Source organism: Lolium perenne, chromosome 7, assembly GCF_019359855.2.
Source record: "Lolium perenne isolate Kyuss_39 chromosome 7, Kyuss_2.0, whole genome shotgun sequence".
In the NCBI taxonomy this organism is placed as follows: Eukaryota; Viridiplantae; Streptophyta; class Magnoliopsida; order Poales; family Poaceae; genus Lolium; species Lolium perenne.
The window spans coordinates 4907562-4928623 of record NC_067250.2 but is presented as its reverse complement, the minus strand read 5'-3'; the positions used below and the strand labels follow the sequence as shown (position 1 = coordinate 4928623).

Below are 21062 nucleotides of genomic sequence, written 5' to 3'. Positions count from 1 at the left end.
CACCCTGTGCAAACTCGCGACTCATCGCCGAAGGGGTACGGTGGTCCCGAATTTGTTTTTTTTTGTGCTGCCCGCCGAAACCCATATCCAAGCCCAGTACAAGGCTCGTATGGGTATACAGGGCCTAGGCGTATCTATACGGACGACCCCACGTGGGTGGGTCCCACGTGCTAAGCTAATCACCGTGATTAGCTCCCATTGCATGCATCGTTTTCATCGGCCCTGGAGATCTGATCGAGCTGTTCCACGCCGTCGCTAAGTAAAACGCAAGCAGTTGTTGCCGGCCCGGCCGTCGGCGGTTGTTGCCGGCACGTCCGTCGCCGCCGGTGGTTGTTTCGCATCTCCACGCCGCCCCCCGCAGATCAACGACCTTGGAAAGGTGTGCCACCGGCTCGGCATCTTCCCCGCTAGGGTTTAAAATTAGAGGTACCCATGACTTCATCTTCTACCATAGTAAGAGGATGCAAATCTGCCGGTTTTTCAATTCTAATTATGGTCCAATACTACAGAATATGGAGAACTCTATATCTGGTATGATTGAGGAACAAAACGAGTACGTCGGCTATAATTCCGATGACTCTGAAATGGAGGAAAATTTGTAGCACGAAGACGGCTGGAGCGAAGACGAGTTTGATGTGAGCCACTTTACTATATATTCTTGGTGCACTATTTTTCATTTCGATTACCGGCAGTCCAGCATCATCAAATAATATATGGCTCCTCCTGTCATAATTTATGCATATTGCGTACGATGAATTTGATAATGATGAGAACCATGGTAAACACATAGACGATCAAAATGATGAGAACCATGGTGAAAACACAGACAGTCTAAATACTAGTGAGGTATGTGTAGTGACTCATAAAATGACATAAAATGATGCATGAAATGATGACAACTGTAAAATTTACGGTTACTAAATGATGACGATCAAAATGCATTAATAAATTTCAGGCACAATTTGACACGCAGCTTGAGTACGACTATTACGGTGAATCTGACTTGGACACGGGTCATACTGATGATGTGGAAGGTGCATCAGTTCCTGAGGATTCTGTTGACATGAGCCAGGTTGTTATCTCTTTTTTATCAGTCTCATATAGCTGGAACACATAAATTTATAGTTTTAATTAATGCCTACGTTTTACACTTGCAGGCGACGCCAAGCGCTAGTCAGCCTGAGAAAACACAGAAAGGTAGCAATGGCAATGAATATCCTGATAATAATCGGGATTTATACTGGATGATAAAAGAGATGACTTTTATTTCTGAAGCAGCAACATTTTCTTTCTACAACAGATATGCTAAAGATTATGGGTTCAGCGTCCGGCTGGACCAGGTTAAGCGGTTTGATGATGGAGTAATTCGGCTAAGGTGTTTTGTGTGTTCCAGAGAAGGCAGACGTCCCAAAAAGCAACTGACCACGGAAGTCCGCGTATATAGGCTCAGACCTGAGTCTCGCTGCGGCTGCAAGGCACGTTTGGTGGTGAAGTTAATTTGATGGAAGAACTGGTTTCTGGGTTGTTGAAGATTTTCGACACAAACATAACCATGACCCAGCTGAACCATGTGAGACTCCGTTTCTTCGGTCCCATAGGACGATCAACGACGCGCAGAGATCTGAGATATTATCACTGGGATCCATGGGGGTCAGGAAGCACCTCATTATGAGAAAATTCATTGCAGGCTCCGGTTCATTTGCCGGTGTTGGATTCACAAGAAAAGATTTGTACAACATGTGCTCTAGGGAGAGGAGGAGGCTGCTTTTCGACGGTGACGCTACCACAGCCATCCGCATTATGGCAAAGAGGAAAAAGAGGGACCCTGAATTTTTCTATGAATATGACGTTGATGACAAAGGCCGTCTGAAGCACATGTTCTGGTGTGATTCTCAGTCATGTAGGGATTACCAGGACTACGGAGATGTGCTGGTGTTTGATAGCACATACAAGATGAATAAATATAAGATGCCATTTTTTCCTTTTGTGGGCTTGAACAACCACCGTAGGACAACGGTTTTTGGGTGTGCCATCCTTTCAAGCGAGAATGAACAAACATATGTTTGGCTTCTAAAGACCTTTCTCAAAGCGATGTGTCAACAGAAGCCAAAGGAAGTAATCACGGATGCAGATTACGCGATGATCGGCGCAATCGGCAAAGTATTTTCTGGTGTGTCGCATCGCATCTGCAGCTTCCACATTGAAAAAAATATGGAGATGCATCTACCTAACAAGTCACTGAATGAGTTCAGGACTCTTCTGTATTACACCACCTCAGAGCAAGTATTTGAGGAGCGATGGCATGCATTTTACAGAAAATGGCAATCCTCATAAACAAGAACATGGATGAAGAGGATGTACAACAAGAGGAAACTTTGGGCTGCAGCGTATCTCTCTGAAGGATTCTGGCTGGGTATGAAAAGTAACCAGCGGAGTGAAAGTTTAAACTCTTGTCTACACCTGCACCTAGATGGGGAAATGACAATTGTTGATATGATTATGCACTACGACAACACAATTGTCCGTCTCCGTGAGAACGAAGCCCACGACGACTGCACGGCTTCACAGACTACACCAGTGCCAATTACTAATTTCAGAGAACTAGAGGTTGCTGCTGCAAAAATCTTCACTCCTGCTGTGTTCTATATTATTCAAGGTGAGCTTTCAAAGGTTGGCGGCATAGAGATCTTAGAAAAAATGCAGGTAGGAGACTCAAACATCTTCATTGTGGCATGGAGGAATCATGTAAGGACCAGGTTCTACGTGGAATATAGACCCAAGGAGGCAGAAATTATAAGGTGCAGCCACAAAGGATGATTCGAAAGGGGATCCCTTGCAAGCACATACTGCATGTGCTGCATTTCTTGAAATTTACTGAAATTCCACAATGTTGTGCTCTACGATGATTCACAAAAAATGCCAGGTTAGGGTTGCCAGCTAGACGCACCAGTGACATGTTTGGGTGGGGTTGGTCTGGGGTAGAGGAGCGGATGAAATACATCAGGATGAATATTAAGGTATCACAGGCTATGCATATTGCATTAAACAATTCAGAAGAATATGATCTACTCAACAGTACCATTGATGGCATAATTTCTAGAAGAGAGGGGTATGCTAAAGGTAAAGCATATGGTCCCCTCAGGTCGGTGCATGAAAATGAAGATGCTAGTGGACCATGCGATATTGTTATTGGTGATCCTTTGAAAGTGTCCACTAATTGTGCACCTAGGCAAGAAGCGCAGAAATCTCCGATGACTAAAAATGGAAGACCACTAGGACACAAGGAACGCAGGGTGCAGGTGTGCGGGGCATGCCAAGAAGAAGGGCATAACAGAAGAAACCCAATATGCATATTTCATCCGAAGTAAGATTTTCTGCCATTTTGATTCGTATATTTTAAAAGATCCCTATGATTTGTTGTGTAATTTTATGTCTGTGAACATGTGCAGGAATGTGCTGCAGCAGGAAGGGTAGTTCTTTCATAGTTATCTAAAGGGCAGTAAATTTCCTTAATTATGAATGGGACGAAAATAGCTTTGTATTCGATGGAGTTGTTAATGTTTGCTACGTACTGATGTTTTTATTTTGTACTGATGTTGTTAATTCTCTGGTGTTCTTTTGTAAAAATGGCAAAAGACATTATATATTGTGAAGTAGGCATTTCCTTATGTACATCATAGCATGCATGTACAAACATAAAATAATTGCATACTTTCGACAATGGGAAATAAAATCATAACCGAATAAATATTGTTTACAGCCAAAGACAATTATAAATTCAATATTCCATGTGTCACCCGAACAGTCACACTATCAAATTTACATTTTCTGGTCTTTGCTAGAAATCTCACTTTGTTTTTCACCCTGTCAAGAATGTTGTTAGGTGAAAAAATAATATTTGCAACTGTACTTTCTCTCGATTCATCGACTATGGCCTGCCAAAACATTATAAGGTGTTATACACATGGCTTGTTAACATTGTTAAAATTAACCGAGTGCATGGAACATAGTATAGCCAACCTGAGAAACCGGGCAAGTCATCTGATCTCCGTCGCAGTGCTCCATACATTGCAATACCCATAATCCGCATGAATTGCTGGTATATAATGTGACAAAATTTAAAAGTGTCCGCATATACAAAACTTTCTTTATGTGTAATGCAATATAGGTACTTACGTATCAGTTTGCTTAGGGATAGGATAGCTTTTAATAGGCCATTCTTCGACATCAGGATATTCTGTGTCACAGTTATTGTTTGCTTCTTGTATGTCCTGTGAAATTTGCCCAATCTACAAAACAACAAATATATTACTGCACAGACATGAGAAAGTACACAAAGACATGTATGTAGAGAGTGTAATACCAAGTCTTCCACAACAGATTTACTCAGTCCTAAAAAAAACAGAGGATCAAGGACCTGGAATTCCTTCTTCTTTGTATGCATGACAGCAGTTATGTAATGAGTTTTCCGTATGTTTAGTGCAAAAATGTCTACAAGAGAAGGAAAAAACTTTGTCAATTATCATATTGTTTTATTCTAATTTAGCATGAAACATTGAAAGAAACTGTTGTTACCTTCTCACGCTTGAAATATTCATCCAAAACCCTACCTATGGCTCCTGGTCTTGTAACTACCTCATCTATATTTTTAATATTGTATTTTTTTCTGTATTGTTTTTCTGCTTGTTCAAGGAGATAGTTTGTCCTCCACGCTGGACATAACATTCGATCAGACCCAACACGGAGAGACTAATACCCAATAGTAGCATCAATAATCTGAAAACAACAACAATAATTTCAAATTCAAATAGTTTAATTACAAGTATAACGCAAACTTTTGGTTTTGAAGACTTACATCATCAGATAGCCATTCGTGCGCAAGAACGACGTTAAGCTTTTCTGAAGACAAGCTGGCGCCAAATTCATTCTTGTACACTCCTTTAGATGCTTGTTTTGGTATCTTGGATAATGTTTTAACATATAAAGTGGCAGCTTCTATTTCCTGCTGTGTTGGTACTGCCAAAGATACCCCATCTTCATGTTCTGCAAACAACCCTGATGCACAAAATAGTAATAACATATGTGTTATAGGTTGCATCATCATTTATTTGCCAACAAAGAAATAACGAATAAATGGTGTTACCTTTCTTTACACGGCTTTGACGTTTTGCTCTAGGTTTCGCGACCACATATGGTGATCCATATTTTTGATTCGTCGTCCGTTTCCTTTTCCCTCCAACTACTACGGCCGCTGTGTTTCTCCTTCTACCATTACTATTTGCAAACTTTGCTGTATTGCCCTTCTTCCTACTAGCCTCTCGTCCCATTGTTTGAACACTATGATCAGTACTCATAACTTCATCTTCACCGTCATGTAGGTCATCCTTATGTCCAGCATTCACCTTGGTGGTAGATCTTGCGAAAATGTCATCCGGTATATCCGAGGATGATGCCGGTTTTGTGGTATCATTTACATAAAAGGATTATCTTGTGTACCCTCCGTGTTACCAAGGTTTCCTAGTGTGACGTACACACACTACAACAGAACCCCTCCTACTGCAACGTATTTATCTGTATCTAAATGTCAATATAGGCGTTGCTAGCGCTTCTACCAACGGATAATAAGGCGTTGCGTTTTTGGGCGTTGCAAAGGTACAATGCAACGCATATAGGTCTGTTGGTAACAGGGGCGTTGCTAGGCAGCAACGTATAGAACTAAGGGCGGGCAACACTTACATACGTTGGTGCTTGCCCTACTTGATTCCAGATACACGTAATATTAATTTTATATTTTGGCAAAAATTAATATTATTTTCTTAATTAAATATTTGCAATGGTGGTCTACATATAACATCTGTACTATTACTTTTTCCCGCAATTGTTGCAGTTATCTTGAATCGGGTCCCTTTCATGGTTTCAACACATATGTTTAAGTGAGAAAAATCAATATCACTATTTATATAAATAAAAGAGAAACATATATGTTGGACTCAAATGGTAGCATTACAAGAGGAACACCATCCACGTGGTACATATATAAATATTATGTTTACAACATCACTGTCCTCCCACGAAATAACTACAGATGCATAGATGTGAAGTACATTATCCAGCCGCAACAGCAACTGTTCCTCCTTCCGTTCAACTAGTCACCCATATCATCATCCATTTATCTTTTGAATCTACAGAAAAAGGCCAATTTGTCAACACAACAGCGGAAGAAATATCACATGATACAAGTATCGAGACGGCAAAAAAGTCACGTACAAAGGTTGAAGGCCATGCAATTTTTGTTCCTTCTGCGTTACCAAGAGTGGTACAATTTTTTCGTTTCCGTACCAGCTCTTCGGTTTTCACAAGTGCAGCAATGACATGTACAGCCCAGAATTGGTTTGTTATTTCAGCACCATCGAGTTTATATTTCGGATCGGTGCTTACAATTGTAGCAAGAGCAACGTCCTTATTTCCGCTTGCTAGGCTCTTCAAGAATACTTTAGTGCCTGCCTGTTAGAAAAACAAAGCTAAGGATTGGTTTCCTCCTGCCTATAATTCAGAAAGAAAACTAGAACAAAATAGATTTTTTTCAAGAAAAAATATAATCATAATTAAAATAATGTCAGAAACATTATCATTCACATCTAGTGAAGCTAAATAAATGGATCGCAAAGTTGAGCAATCTTACTGGTAGCAAGCCAGCACCCAACCAACTTACTGAACCACTTTGTTGTTTCTACAAAATATATAATGTTGAATGTCAGTGCCCAATTCAAGTAAATATTATAAACAATATTTTAATAAGGTTGTGTGTGTTTACATTAGAAAGCACGGGTGCATTAGCAACTTTTGAGTTCCTGCTCTTAAAATCATGCTGATAGCCAGAAGCAACATCATTTTAAATAATGATTAGAGTACTAGAGTTTGAACATAAATCCATGTTTGATGATAAAAACATACCTTGACTGATGTTGATACCCCAGTTACTCTTTGTTTCTCGCTCTGTAGGGGGGTTGTTTTCATGTTCTGAATTGTAATAGAACAACAAATTACCAATAAAAATGTGATACATCAAAGTTCATAATGGCGGTAAGCTCCAAATAACAAGAGTGAACTAACATTGTGTACAGCAGCATTTTTCTCCCCTTGTTGTGCATTGCCATTTTGAACCAAACTTTCTTTGTTCTGTGATCAAGGAATACATCACAAGTTTTGGAAGAATAGAATTTAGACGTAACATTGCAAACAATTCATGCAAAAGGGTTTGATCCTCTATAATGCGAGCAAACCTTATCTTGAGTAGCCGGCTTGATTGATGATTGCGAGTCCAGATCAGGGAAACCACTCTGCTTGATCTGTAGTGAAAGGTAAGATAAATCAGTAGTTTCTATAAGTTGCTGCTTTAGAATGTAAATCCACATCCATACATTACCATCAAATTATTTGGTTCCTTGACCATTGGGAGTTGTTTACTAGGAGAAGTGCCATATACTCTCTATAGATAGAGAAAGAAAATTAAGACGCGAGACAATATATGTTAGAGTGAACTTTGAGAAATTTATTTTGTGCACTAAAATGTACATACTTTCCTCTTAGAATTATGTCCATCTACAGGAGGATCATCTCGAAGAGTAGGCACAAGATTCAAACTTCTCTGGAATAGCAATGAAGTTAGTTCTGAAAATAAATGAAGATGAAGTTTCTATAAATTTACCTGATTCGGTCCTCTTTCCAACTCTCTTATCTTCTCTTTTAGCTCCATAATTTCCAAACTTCTCTGTCATAGCAATGAAGTTAGTTCTGAAAACAAATGATGGTGAAGTTCCTATAAATTTACCTGATCCGGTTCTCTTTCCAACTCTCTTATCTTCTCTTTCAGTTCCAGCATTTCAGCACCTTGATTCTTCACATATTGTCCTATTTTTTCCATCTCAACGCTAAGAGATAGCATAGCTTCATTTGGTATATCCTCCAATGAAGTAAATTGTATATTCTGGAAGCGGCGGGAAGTTGACACATCAAGAACTTTGTTTGGATTAGGAACTAGTCCCAAACCATGTACATGACCAGACTTCTCATCTCCCAAGACTATATTCAATGCATCTCCTTTCCAAGCAGTCTTTCCTTGGCTGGTATCTGCTAACTCTGGTTGCTCTTCTAAGATACCTTTCAACCTTGCCTAAACACAAGACAGAGTAAGAAAAGGCAAAATATGCAATAGCAGCAAAGTAAGAGTGGCTGAGAGCTGAGGAAATACCACATGTGCATTAATTTTCTTGTTATCCTTGCTTATAGGCTTGTGTGTATGGATGTACAAGACAGCCCTATGAGGGTACTTCTTCTCAGGATCTTGTTCTCTCTAATAGTGGATGAATAAATTACTTAAGGGGTTGGTGATAAATTTACGTTATATGAAAATGGAAAAGAGATGTAGTTATTAAAAATTATACCAATTCTTCCCTATTCCGAGAAAAACTCTTCGTTCCAGCGGTATGCGTGGACTTCCTCTTCCCACAGTTTTCCCTATTTTGAGCACTTATATCCTACAAAGAATAAATGGAAAAATTTGTGCACATATCTTATAATTTGGTGGAAAAGCTAATTTGATAGGGGAAAATATAAACGATAAAAAAATGCCTATGTACCTTTGCTTTCTGGCTTGTCCAATTATTCACTAGAGCTCTCCACTGATCTGGACTCACACAACTTGGACCATTGCTGTAATTTGCTTCAATGCTCTTCTTATCATTAAAGTAGAGTGCTTTCATGTCTGACTTATGTTGCCTCCATCGGTCTCTAATTGTTTTTAATATATATGGTTCCAATCGTGAAGGATATAGGAACCTCATCTACATAATAATAATCAGAAAACAATAGAGAAACTAAATTTAATGCAAAATAAGAGAATCTTGTAAAAGATACTAATGTGCCACAATTTACCTTTACTTGATCAAGTATAGCCTTTAAGTTTATCCTTACATTAGTTTCTTTATCTTTTTCTCCTATCAACAATCTCCAATCCTTGTAGGACAAGCTACACAAGGATCCATTCCTAGCTATCGTGCCAAGAAAGTTTCCAAGATGTTTAGCTTCTTTCCCAATTGGCTGATCTAAATCATTGCACTTAACCACAATCCTTTTTCCAACAGGAAGGTTCCAAATATATTTAAGCTTTCTCTTCTTACGCCCTTTTGTTCCTACGGTTTGCATGAATTCAACTCGGAATTATCTCATATGACAATTAAGAATTTTCTGTTGCAATGAATAAGGAATAGCTTCCAAATTACCTTCATCGTTATCAGCATCATCATCACAATCTGTGGAGCCTTCTTCATCGTTACTTGTTGTGATAACTTGATGATCAGATGATTCTTGAATTTTTTCAACACAATTTTGTTGCTCGATCTGTTCCTCGACCAAATATTCTTCGTTGGATTCGACAACATGCATTTTTTTCCTCGTCATATCTAATGCACCATGAAAATCATAACACAAAGTTAGCATGTATCATAGAAAATCCTCAAAATATATACTGACGATTGTAAAAATATAATAGAATAATGGAGGGATGGGGAAAGCATGCGGTAGCAGCACATAGTACTCTCATGTGAATTCCCAGGAAATTTACCCCGTTCTTCACCAGTGAAAAAAATGAGGCATGAAACAGAAAACGTACCCATTCACCCCTAGGAATACATACCGACACGATATAGTACTCAAATATTCATAGATCGGGGATGCAAATCAGTAATGGATCAGGAATCGGGAAAAGGAGAGGAGGCCACTGACCTGAAAAATTCACAGGGTCGCTACCATCGCCGTCCGGTTGTGCCTGTATCATCGATGGAAATTGAGTTAACAGAGGAATGGGCAGTGGTAGCATCGGGAGAGGAGGGCGGCTGACCTGATTGAACTCGTTGGGTGCTGCCCACACCTGCCTGCTGTGCCTAGGAGATCCATGGAGATTGAGTTAGAGAAGGGGATCTGGGGTAGGGATCAAGAGAAGAGAAGGGATCGGAAGATATGCCGCTAACCTGATGAACTCGGAGTTGGAAGATGCCACCCGACGGTCGTGGGCGTGACCACCTGCGCGAATAAGAAGAAGGAACCGCTGTATATGCGGCGAGGTAGCTGATTTTGTGGGATTTGTTCCGTTCAAAGTTCTACCCGTGATAATTCCTGGTTCCTATGAAAGGTGGGGTCATCGTACAATTAGCGCGGGTAACCAATTTTTTGCCCACATTGGGGGCTATTTGGTGGGAAAGAATGGAGGGAAATAAAAGCGTGGAGCGAAAATATGGAGCGAAAAGATGCAGAATTCCAAAACGTCTCGGTCCGTATGTTTAAAAAAAGTCTAGTATATAGTAATAAAAAAAAGTTAATCTCAATATATCATGATATATTTTTATTTAAAATATTTATGTTTAAATATTTAATGAAACCTTTGATGCAATTAGATTTACAAGCGAGAGGAGCGCAGCGAGAGGAGTGCTGCGGGCGTGAGCGTGCCCGTCCCCTGCTCCGTCGCCGCCGCGGCGGCGGCACCCCACCCACCCATGGCCACTCCATCCCCATCCCCTTCCCCCTCACCATCGCCGGCGGGGAGCCCGCGCGGCCGTGCTGACCGCTGGCGCGGCGGTCGCGGGTCGGACTCGGAGGACACCCCGAGTTCCTTCCGGGATGCGCTGGTGGGGGCAAGGGCGGCGGAGCGCGTCGATGAGCCGGAGAGCTCCCGTGCGCGCCGCGAGGTCAGATCCATGGTCCGGCGGGAGGAAGCGAGCACTGCCATCGACGCGCTGGATGACTCCGATGATCTCCTCGACGAAGAAGGAGAGGGAGGCCTGTGGGAAGAACCCGCTCACGTCACCCGCAAACGCGCAAGGGGGCGCCGCGGCGGGAAGAAGGTCGCGGCGAGGCCGGTGCGCCCGGCGCGCGAGGTCGGCGCGTACGCAGACTACGAGGGCATGTGCCTGCTCTGCACCCAGCCGGGGCACCGCGTCGTCGACTGCACCATGGGGCTGGTTATGCTTAGTGGAGAAACCCTCTAAGTATCTTGAACAAAATGCCATACACTCATCCGCCAAATACGACTCTGCAATTGAGCCCTCCGGACGAGCTTTGTTGCGAACATACGACTTCAGCTTACCAAGATACCTGTAGTCCACACATAACCATTAATTTAGAAAAATATATGACATGAAAGGAAGAAAAAGAAAAACTGAATGTATGTTAAGAACACATGATAACCTTTCAATGAAGTACATCCATCGGTAGCAAACTGGTCCAGCTATCTTACACTCAGTTGCTAAATGGACAACTAAGTGAACCATAACCGTGAAAAATCCAGGAGGGAATATCATCTCCATTTTACAGAGTGTAATTTTGATGCTTTCTTCCAAACGTTCAAGCTCATCTTCATGAAGAACTTTCGAACATATTCCACGAAAGTAAGATGACAATTCAAATAGTACTGCTGTGACATTATCTGGAAGAATACCCCTCAAAGCAATAGGCATGAATTGATGCATTAGGACATGACAATCATGTGTTTTGAGTCCATGGATTTTTCCGTCAACACAATTTACACATTTGGATATATTTCCACAATATCCATCTGGAACATTTATATTGCGATGATTTTTGCAGAATAATTGCTTCTCACTTCTACACATAGTAAAGCTTGCAGGTGGTAAGTAGAACTTGCCTGAAGGTTTTTTTTCTGGATGGAGATCCTCTCTAATATTCATCTCTTTGAGATCTTGACGAGCCTGTAGATTATCTTTTGACTTTCCATCCAAATTTAGAAGTGTGCCATAAATATTATCACACACATTCTTCTCTATATGCATAACATCAAGATTATGTCGAAGGAGATTAGTGTTCCAATAAGGTAATGTGAATAGACTGCTTTTGCCCTTGTATGTTTTTGACTTCGTAAAATCACTAATGGAAGCTATGTCATCTAATACGGGGCGCCCATAATAAGTTTCAGGCTCTGTTCCATGCTCAGTTTTTCCATCAAAAGAAGAAGCATCATTACGGAATTCATGACCAGGTGGCAGAAATCGTCGGTGACCCATAAAACAATATTTTTTCCCATGTTTCAGGCGCTTGGTCCATGCATTTGCACCACAAGGTGGACATGCAAACTCTCCATGCACCATATATGAAGCCAACATTCCGAAGGCTGGTAAGTCATTTATAGTCCACAACACAGCTGCTTTCAGAAGAAAGGTTTCATTTTTGGATGCATCATAAACGGAAATGCCATTCAGAAATAGATCTTTCAAATCATCTAAAAGGGGTTGTAGAAAGACATGAATATTATCCCCGGGGCTCTTAGATCCAGGAATTATTAAAGATAATGAAAGGTAAGATTCCTTCATGCATAGCCATGGAGGCAGGTTATACATGACTAAGACAACCGGCCAACAACTATAACTAGAGCTCATCATCCCATATGGATTAAATCCATCAGTAGCCAGGCCAAACCGAATATTACGGGCATCTGAATCAAATCCCGTCTTTTCATCAAAATGCTTCCATGCCTGGGAATCAGCTGGATGTCGTAGCACGCCATCCTGCTTGATGCGCTCTTCATCGTGCCATCGCGCTAAAGCTGCTGTTTCTTTGCACATGAACAACCTTTTCAGCCTCTCCTTGATTGGAAAGTATCTTAAAACTTTGCTTGGGATTGCTTTCTTTCTTTCCTTTTTGGTTAACTTGGTTTCGGGTAGTTTATCTTTCCATCTAGAAGCCTTGCAGATAGAGCAAAAATCATCATCTGCTTTATCTTTCCAGAACAACTGGCAATTTTTTGGGCATGCATGAATTTTTTCATAACCAAGGCCAAACTTCGAAACAATCTTCTTAGACTCGTAAAAATTCTGGGGAAGTTCCTTTCCATTCGGAATAGCCATGTGCAGAATATCAAGTAGATCTCCAAATGATTTATCAGACCATTTGTTCATGGATTTTATATTAAACAAAAGAACAAGTAAGGATAACTGAGATAATTCACATCCTGGCCACAAAGGTTTCTCTGAGTCCTTAATCAATTTGTAAAAGTTTTGTGCTTCTATGTTTGGTCCATTTGAAAGTGGATTTGGAAAATCTGTATTGTCTGCCATTGGCACATCATCATATACTTGCCTAAGTGCATCATTAATTAATTGGTGCATGTTAGCATTCATTCCTTCATTGCGAGGTTGTGGTTGTTGAGCTGGTTGTTCAGATATTGACTCACCATGGAAAACCCATTTATCATAACTCTGAAGCATTCCATTGCACACCAAGTGGCCACGGACATCATCTCTTGATAGTAGTATAGTGTGCACGCAATCTTCACATGGACAAGAGATCTTTGTATCTTCAAGCTTATCTTTATACGCAAATTCCATAAATCCATCTACGCCAGCTAAGTGCTCTGCAGTCCCTCTAGGATAACGCAACAACAACTTGATGGCGTCTAAATCCATTCCACACTGAATAAAGAGATCAGTAGCATGTATGAGCTTCAGGTGTAGTTCATTTGAATGCAATTTATTTGAGAACATACATTGAAAACTTATTGTTATGTTGTGTTCTGCGAGTATCCAACAAAATACCATCCCTAGAAAGATGCCAGCTATTATGTCGAAAGAATACAGAGCAATTGCATAACTTATAAAGTATACAATCTGTAGAAGCCTTATGTAGCAACCAAATTAATTTAGAGTACGAACGTATATAAGCTTGCAGATATCATGTTTAATGAAAGTATATGGAGAAGTATAGGGCACGTGTGAAAGAACTTTTCCAAATCATGAAACAGAGTAGTCCAATTATCCATATATTGACTCAGTAAGTTAGAGGAAACAAATCTTGGCATTCTTAGTGAAACATTTACACATGATAACTTATCAGGATTCATCTTGGCACTGAATGCTAAGGTAGTCACGGTTGGGAATAAGATATGTAATAAAATTCAAAAACAATAAACCCATCGATAATAATTAAGTAGTACTGAAATTCTAATTAAAGTAACTCATTTGTTAATGCTAAAAGCCCCTTATCTTTTCACTCACCAGTGAATCAATTCAGAACCGATATTGTTGGATGTCTGCTGACCTAATGAAGTCGTTTTAGGACGTGGCGACACCTGCCTGATGTGCCTGGGGTGAGACCCATGCGAATCTAGTTAGAGATCAGAATCGGGGATCAGGAGAAAGAAGAGGAATCAGGGAAGAGGCTTCTGACCTGATGATTTCCAGGGGCGTTGTCGACACCGGCTGGCTATTGATGCGGACCGATTGAGTTGGGAGGAGGTAGAGGATGGCGCAGACTCGGTGAAGTGCGCCGGCGTTGCCGCCACCGGATGGATGTGGCTGCAACGACCTAATGAAATTCTGAAAGATGACGTATCGGCAGCTGATGGCTCGGACCTAATGAACTTGGTTGGATCCTCCTGATGCCGACGTACTGTGCCCAGGACCCTGATCTATCCAACTGCCATAGAGAAGTAGTCACGAAATGAATAACATAATCTCTTTCTGAAGCTTGACAAAAGCTTGCCGTGGCGGAGATGGTCACAAGCCTATGCTACATATCCCCACGTCCCGGGTTCAATCTCTGCCCAGCTCATATTCTTTTTCTGTTTTCGAAAAATTGGTCAACTGACAACTAGTAGATTTAATACTTCCTTTTCTGTTTTCAGAAAATCGATCAACTGACAACTACTGTAGATTTAATACGGACTCTCCGAAGAGCCTATGCAAAAAGCATAATAAAGTTGCAACGCATGAACCACAACGCATCGTATCAGTTGCAATCTGTATAGCGGAGGACGGATATGGCCAGCAACAGATATATACGTATCTATGCAAAAAAATTACAACACATATTTAATTCGTTGTAGCCTATGTATTGCTAGAGGGGGGGTTTTCTTGTAGTGACATTATCTCCGGCCTCCGGCACCCCATTATGCTTAGGAGGTGTGACAAACTTACCAGAATTCTTTGTTAAATTATTGCTAACTAAAGCATCTAACTCGTCAGAACTGTTCTTGTACATGAACTCTTTCTTAGAAGAATCATCGATGTGAATAGAAGTGTCTTCTTCCTCATCTCCTCCTTTATCTGACTCTGATCCTTCAACCGGTTTGTACATGACACCATTCTTATTTAGCATTTTTAGAACTTCCTGCAAAACAAGTAGTACCATAATTATTCATTACTGATAATGTAATACTTTCGTGTTCGTAAAATGTATGGCTCCTCACCTCTGCACATCTCTTTGGTACAAGTGCTAATTGTGTGTCAATGTGATAAGTCAGTTCCTTCTTCAAACTTTCCAATAGTATGTCCTTGTTACTACGCCTCTGTCTCAAACGTGTCGAACGTGACTGTTCACCATTCTGCGATGTGTTTTGCTTTGTTTGCGCACTGGCATTGGCTTGAGGTGTAAGATCATTAATAATCTGCATGTCAAATTAGAAAACAAATGGCATAAATTAATATAACAACACAACGTCGACTATGATATAATGTAGCTAGAATTAGTGATAAAAAACAAAACCTTCACTTTGCCTCTCCCACGACCATTTGCATAGTCGTACTGCGACCTCCTTTCCGCTTCCGCTTCAGTCCAGTTTTTCATTAGTGGCCGAATAGACTTGTGTGGAATATACGTAGGATCATCCACGACTACCACCTTTTCCCAGTATAGTAGCTACAAACAACACATTTTAAATGAAATAAGTTTCAAATTGTCACATACATCAAATATAGTGCTAATCATGTTTGCATACCTGAGTGAGACAAAGATTTCCAACCGGCCATCCCCTACCTTTTGCTGCTGATCTTGTGTAAGCAGACAAATTATCCAGGAGGTAACGCAATGTGAAGTGATTCCAGTTAATTTTAAATATTCTAGGAACATCCTCCACTAAACAGTAGTGATCTCTATCGACTGTTTTTGGGCCAGATGACGCCAGAACCGTGCCAATTAGCACAAGCACTGCTTTCCGCACAAAGTCATCATCGGAAGCTTTCTCTCTCTGTATGTCAGCAATCAAGTCGGAAATAACTAGATTTCCACTAGACTTGCTGAGATAACTAGCCGGTATTTTCGTTCTACTTATTAGACATTCTTGATCAATTATTTTAAAAGCGGAATAACCGTCACTACGTAGACCATAAATGCATTCTATGTCTACAGAGGTTGCAGCTATCGCTCTTGCCTTGTCTTGTACGACGAATGTCTCAGTTTTAGGATCATATAGCTCAATCATAAATCTAATCAAATTAGTGCGCGTGCCGAAGGCTGGCAGTTGCAACATCGTCCGCAAACTAGTAGAGCTAAACCTCGCACGTTGAGGTCCTGAAAAAGTGGCTACGAGATCCGTCCACAATGTGTAGTCACAATAGACGGGGCCATCTAATTCATCCATTCTGCAAATATCATATACAAACAACAATTATTGCCGACATAGAAAATCTCCTAACCATCTACAGCGTAAATGTAAACCTAAAACTTACACGTCCGACAAAGAATGAAGGTTTAGATCAAGCACCCTCTAGATCAAGTGGGCGAAAGGATCGATGATAGAAGAGATTGCCAACGCGCGCACCTGGAAGACTGGAACACGGATGTTGCCGTCGTTAGATTGAGCTGTAGGCTCCGCCGACGAAAGGACTCCTATCTTCTCCAGACGGCGGTGGAAGACGACGTTGAGTTGAAGAAGAAATCGTGGGTAGTTAGACGTGGTGCGTCCGACGTGCCGCTAACTAGGGCATCTGCTGTTAATACTATAATTACGCAAGCTCTCTATGGATATCTGGGCCAGCCCGTTAGTACCCAGCCCATACACGGAGGCCACTCTATGCATGTGATAAGACACTGCTTTGCATTCGGCATACGCATCGACAACTTACTTCTCCCTCTCTCTTTTGGAGCAGCAATACATGTTGGGCTCTGCTACATCGAGGTGGACCTCCATTCCTGGTAAAACGAGGTCAGTCCGACCAGGTGTAATTTCCTTTTTGGCCCACCGCGGGGACCACGTGCTTTCCGGAAACAACCACCCGTATGGTGGACCCCACAGCATATTACAAAAAATCTGCATAAAAAAAAGAAGTTACAATTTATTAGAAAATGTAACCTGCATAAGACATTTCCCAAGAAAGTGACCCCTAATAAAAGGAAATCTTCTATTTCAGAGTAATAGAAATTGAGATGGAATACATTACAGAAAAAGAGTTATAGACCCTCTCTAAAAAGAATCAAACAATCCACATATAAATAAAAAAATTACAGACCATAATGTTGATCATAGGAACTAATATAAAATGATATTGAAGGCTCGACATAATAAAAAGTACTTATTACATTTCCATGTTCAAAAGTACATTGCAGCATAGGTAAAAAAAATAGGGGGAATATGACAAACAAGATTTGGGAACATCCTCCCAAAAATCTAGTAATGAAATTCCAAAAAAAAACGATCACTCGAAGTCTCTCCCACCCGATGCAGCCTGATGGTATTTCCTCCCCTAGATGCACTAGACAACACGTTCCCATGCATCATCGATTGAAGCCCTGAAATATATTGGCATGAAAGATGCGTCAAGGGCAGCAATCCTTTTGTTGACATATGCTACTCGATAGAACTTGATCATCATGTGTCCACCCACGTAGAAGTGATGCATAGATGTGTAATGAGCTTCAAATGTGGTCCTATACTTCATGTACATTGTTCCATCTTGGTCAACAACAAACTTGTGGTTTGGGAGGTTGGCAACTCGTATGGCATACAGGAAATTCCTAGGGCGTTCGAAATACTTGATTTCCACTCTGAGCAGAGAATCTGAAGGACCTTCTTGTACACCAAGGATGTCCATTGTGGTGGCGGACAACGTGGGGTAGTAATGCAAGTCCATGTCTTCGATTGGAGTCCCAAACCAAACCCTCTAGGGTAGTGCATAATAGAATTGCCTTCATGGCATGCAAGGAAATGCTCAACAGTGCATGAGTAAACATCGTATTCATCATAAGGTAACATGCTGATGGTTTCGAGGTTGATGCATTTGATCAACGTGTCATTAAACTTGAAGGTGCCCCTTGTGTAATCTAGGTTTAGTGCATCAACTGGGTTTGTGCACCTAACAATCAGTTGAGCATGCCGTGTGCTGTTTACGACATAATTGATAGGAGCAGAAGTCAAAGCTCTGACTGTGTGGAGTGCATGGAAAATTGCCTCAGGTGATGAAGAGAAACGGACACAAACCAAGAGGACACCACCATCGGGCCAAAGGCAGACTAAGGTAATCCATAACTAAACGAGAAACCATGGGGTTCCTAGATTCTTCGTTGTTGTCCATAGCTCTATTTTCTGTCTAAGAACATTAGTTAGTTTTACTGGGAAAAAAATTAAAAATAAATAAACTGAAAGCTAAGAATATCCATAAGATAATGGAAAACAAAAAACAACTAATCTGAATATACAGAAGGAAAAAAAGCTAGCTCAAATCTCTTATTGCATATAACATATAGGTAAGCTGCATGTTCCATTTTGTGTCCTACACCTTATGATGTTACATTCACCAAAAAACTCCATCATAGAAAAAAGGATGGTAGAGAGTGGGAGCTATAAATTTTAAAAATATGTGATGCTATAAACACTGCATGTAACATGAGAAAATCTATACTTACCTTACATGACCCTATAGCAGGCAGAAAAAAAAATTTAGTATAGAATTCTCATGTAACATACTACATCGAGGTCTGGAGGTAATATCCTGACCAGATTCAGTTACATGCACCTAGACTTAGCATTTGATTTCGCAGATGCACAGACTAAAATTGAAAAACAGGGAACACTGTTACATTTCATTCCCACATACATAACACACTGCATGAAAAAACCATGGGTGCATGTAACCACTACTTAGGAAAAAAGCATACAAAATTAGAATGTAACACTGTATAAAACAAACATCAGCTATGAGCATAGTGATGAGCATGTACCAGAAACCATAGATATGTGCAGATCTGACCAGGGGCACAAGCAGCATCAACAAAAACAGCTCAGATAGACACCTGTTTGCATCAAAAAAAAGGATCGACAAACATCAGCTATGAGCTTAACCATGCATATGCTGCTACAACTAAAATCAGCGGTTGCAGAGGGAGATCCTCGAGAATATAACTTAGATCCGTGAATGCTTCAACAGATCTGCACATATGCTCAACGAAAATCGACATCGCTTACCAGGAACAGGTCGGGCGCAAGTAGATGTAGCAGCAAAACAGAGAAAAACCCGAAAAATCCCCGAATCCCTGCCAGAACATGCGAAGGATGTAACCACAGAAAGCAAAAACACAGATGCGGTGTTGCAGTGGAGAGAGGAGCCCGCGCAAACCAGAACTCACCCGTCGACGAGCGATGCAGGGATGTGACCGGCGCGCGACGAAGCCAACCCTCCCCCCGCCGAGCGGACGAAAATGGAGCTCCGACGATGAATCAACCGACAGCCGACATGGTGTACATCCGCCGCGGCCAGGATCTTCTACTCTCCTACAAACGTACGGCGAGAATCGCGGGGGAGCGGCGGCGATTTGGCCGTCGGTGCGGGAGGTGCTCCGGGAGATTTGGGTGAAATGGATTGCACGAGTCCCGAAATTTGAAACGCCTGGAAATTACTACACGCACCAAAGAGGTCCCGAGACTCGCCGTCCGATCTGATCCAACGGCTCAGCCGCGCGACCTCGATGTAAGCCAGAATTACGATTTGAATTGTTTGTAACGAAGAATTTTTTTAAAAAATATGGTCTTTTTTGCACATTACTAGATCTGCAATGTACATAATTGACATATCTATAGTGCCACTGTCGAGTGGGGCATCAACAAATTTCACAATGCTACAACCCTCATACAACACTTGTTCATGTCCAAATTTGTAGAGAACTAAGCTGGATATAATTCATAAGCATTCACGAACGAACTCTTCACACATTGTCATAAAAGTGTTCACGGGCTATATTGTACCATTAAAAATAACATAAATGTGCACCATACTAAAAGTGTACCAACAAACATGACATAAACAAAAATTTAAGATAGCTATAGACTTCACGACCGAAGTCTGAACCGGGCTGCTCTCACACACTGTCAAGCATAATCTTCAGACCACTTTCTCCTTGCTTACGGAACCAGAACACGTATTTCTGATTTTTCTTGATGTCATTCTGCCTTACCACATCCATCCAGTGTGATGTTATCATGGCACCTCCTTTTGGTGCCCCTTTCACCGTTGACATGTTCATCACCATCGTAACTTCTGTAACATTGGCACCTCGTGAGTAGACCTTTATTATTGCTGGTAGCTGAATATTGGGCAGAATGTGCTTGAGAGTGAACCTCCTTGAGAAGTACTGCACATAAATTTGACAGTCAATTATCGGCATATCTTGGTTAGTAGTAAGAAATGATGGAAATCAAAATTAATTACCATCTTTGCTTTATTCTTCACGATGTGTGATTTCTTGATGCTGCACACGTACAATGAAATTACTGGTAGGGTTTTCGCAACTAGTCGTTCGAGTGCATCAAAATCGTCATAATTCATCTTAACTCGATTTGCATACTCTATGAAAGCTTCAAAATCATACTCTTCCTCTTCTCCAGGACCTACATGTAATATTAAAAAACATAAGGGACATCAATTAATTATAAATTAAGTTGTTCATAACACTGTGTTCTCATTGAGTGCCATAAACAGCCTTACCCCTTATAATAGGCCTTTTCCTCCAATTCGGTAAAACACGAAGCTGGGCAGGCTTAGCAAGGAATGGCTGATCAATGTCAATGTTCTCATATGTCATATACGTACGATCAAATTAACCACCAGATCTAATTAACTCGGCCGATATTTTTTTCCCAAGCGACCCAACCAAGGGAAGTAAGATCAGGCAGATAAAACTAAAAAGGATCTATCGCCTCTACATGTTGTCAGGCAAGAGGTCATAAAAAAATTAGGTGCATAGCACGAGGTGAGCGAACTATACTTACATCCATGGCGATGAGATCC

At 41.0% G+C, this 21062-nt stretch overlaps 2 protein-coding genes across 5 annotated transcripts; both read right to left on the bottom strand.

The window, feature by feature from the left end:
* Nucleotides 1-5965: 5965 nt before the first annotated feature.
* LOC127311615 (uncharacterized) lies at nucleotides 5966-10201 on the bottom strand. Of its 4 annotated transcripts, none has more exons than XM_051342063.2 (19): nucleotides 10029-10201; nucleotides 9899-9941; nucleotides 9784-9826; nucleotides 9282-9461; nucleotides 8974-9191; nucleotides 8640-8843; nucleotides 8445-8537; nucleotides 8252-8353; nucleotides 7832-8173; nucleotides 7709-7771; nucleotides 7580-7648; nucleotides 7427-7489; nucleotides 7284-7349; nucleotides 7114-7179; nucleotides 6955-7020; nucleotides 6815-6868; nucleotides 6683-6730; nucleotides 6268-6504; nucleotides 5966-6182 (listed from the first exon to the last, which is right to left on the bottom strand). In XM_051342063.2, exons 4-19 carry the CDS (start codon nucleotides 9457-9459, stop codon nucleotides 6162-6164), a joined length of 1890 nt encoding a protein of 629 aa, XP_051198023.1. In that variant the 5' UTR covers nucleotides 9460-9461; nucleotides 9784-9826; nucleotides 9899-9941; nucleotides 10029-10201; the 3' UTR covers nucleotides 5966-6161. The 4 variants fall into 4 exon arrangements, with proteins under 4 accessions (XP_051198023.1, XP_051198022.1, XP_051198024.1 ...); XM_051342062.2 differs by having other exon boundaries at nucleotides 8935-9191; nucleotides 10029-10198; XM_051342064.2 differs by lacking the exon at nucleotides 6815-6868 and having other exon boundaries at nucleotides 8935-9191; nucleotides 10029-10199.
* A 379-nt stretch (nucleotides 10202-10580) lies between these two features.
* Nucleotides 10581-13472, bottom strand: LOC139833490 (uncharacterized). The gene is made up of 2 exons (XM_071823785.1): nucleotides 11242-13472; nucleotides 10581-11148 (listed from the first exon to the last, which is right to left on the bottom strand). The coding sequence occupies exons 1-2, from the start codon at nucleotides 13470-13472 to the stop codon at nucleotides 10581-10583; spliced, it is 2799 nt and encodes a 932-aa protein (XP_071679886.1).
* Nucleotides 13473-21062: the final 7590 nt, after the last annotated feature.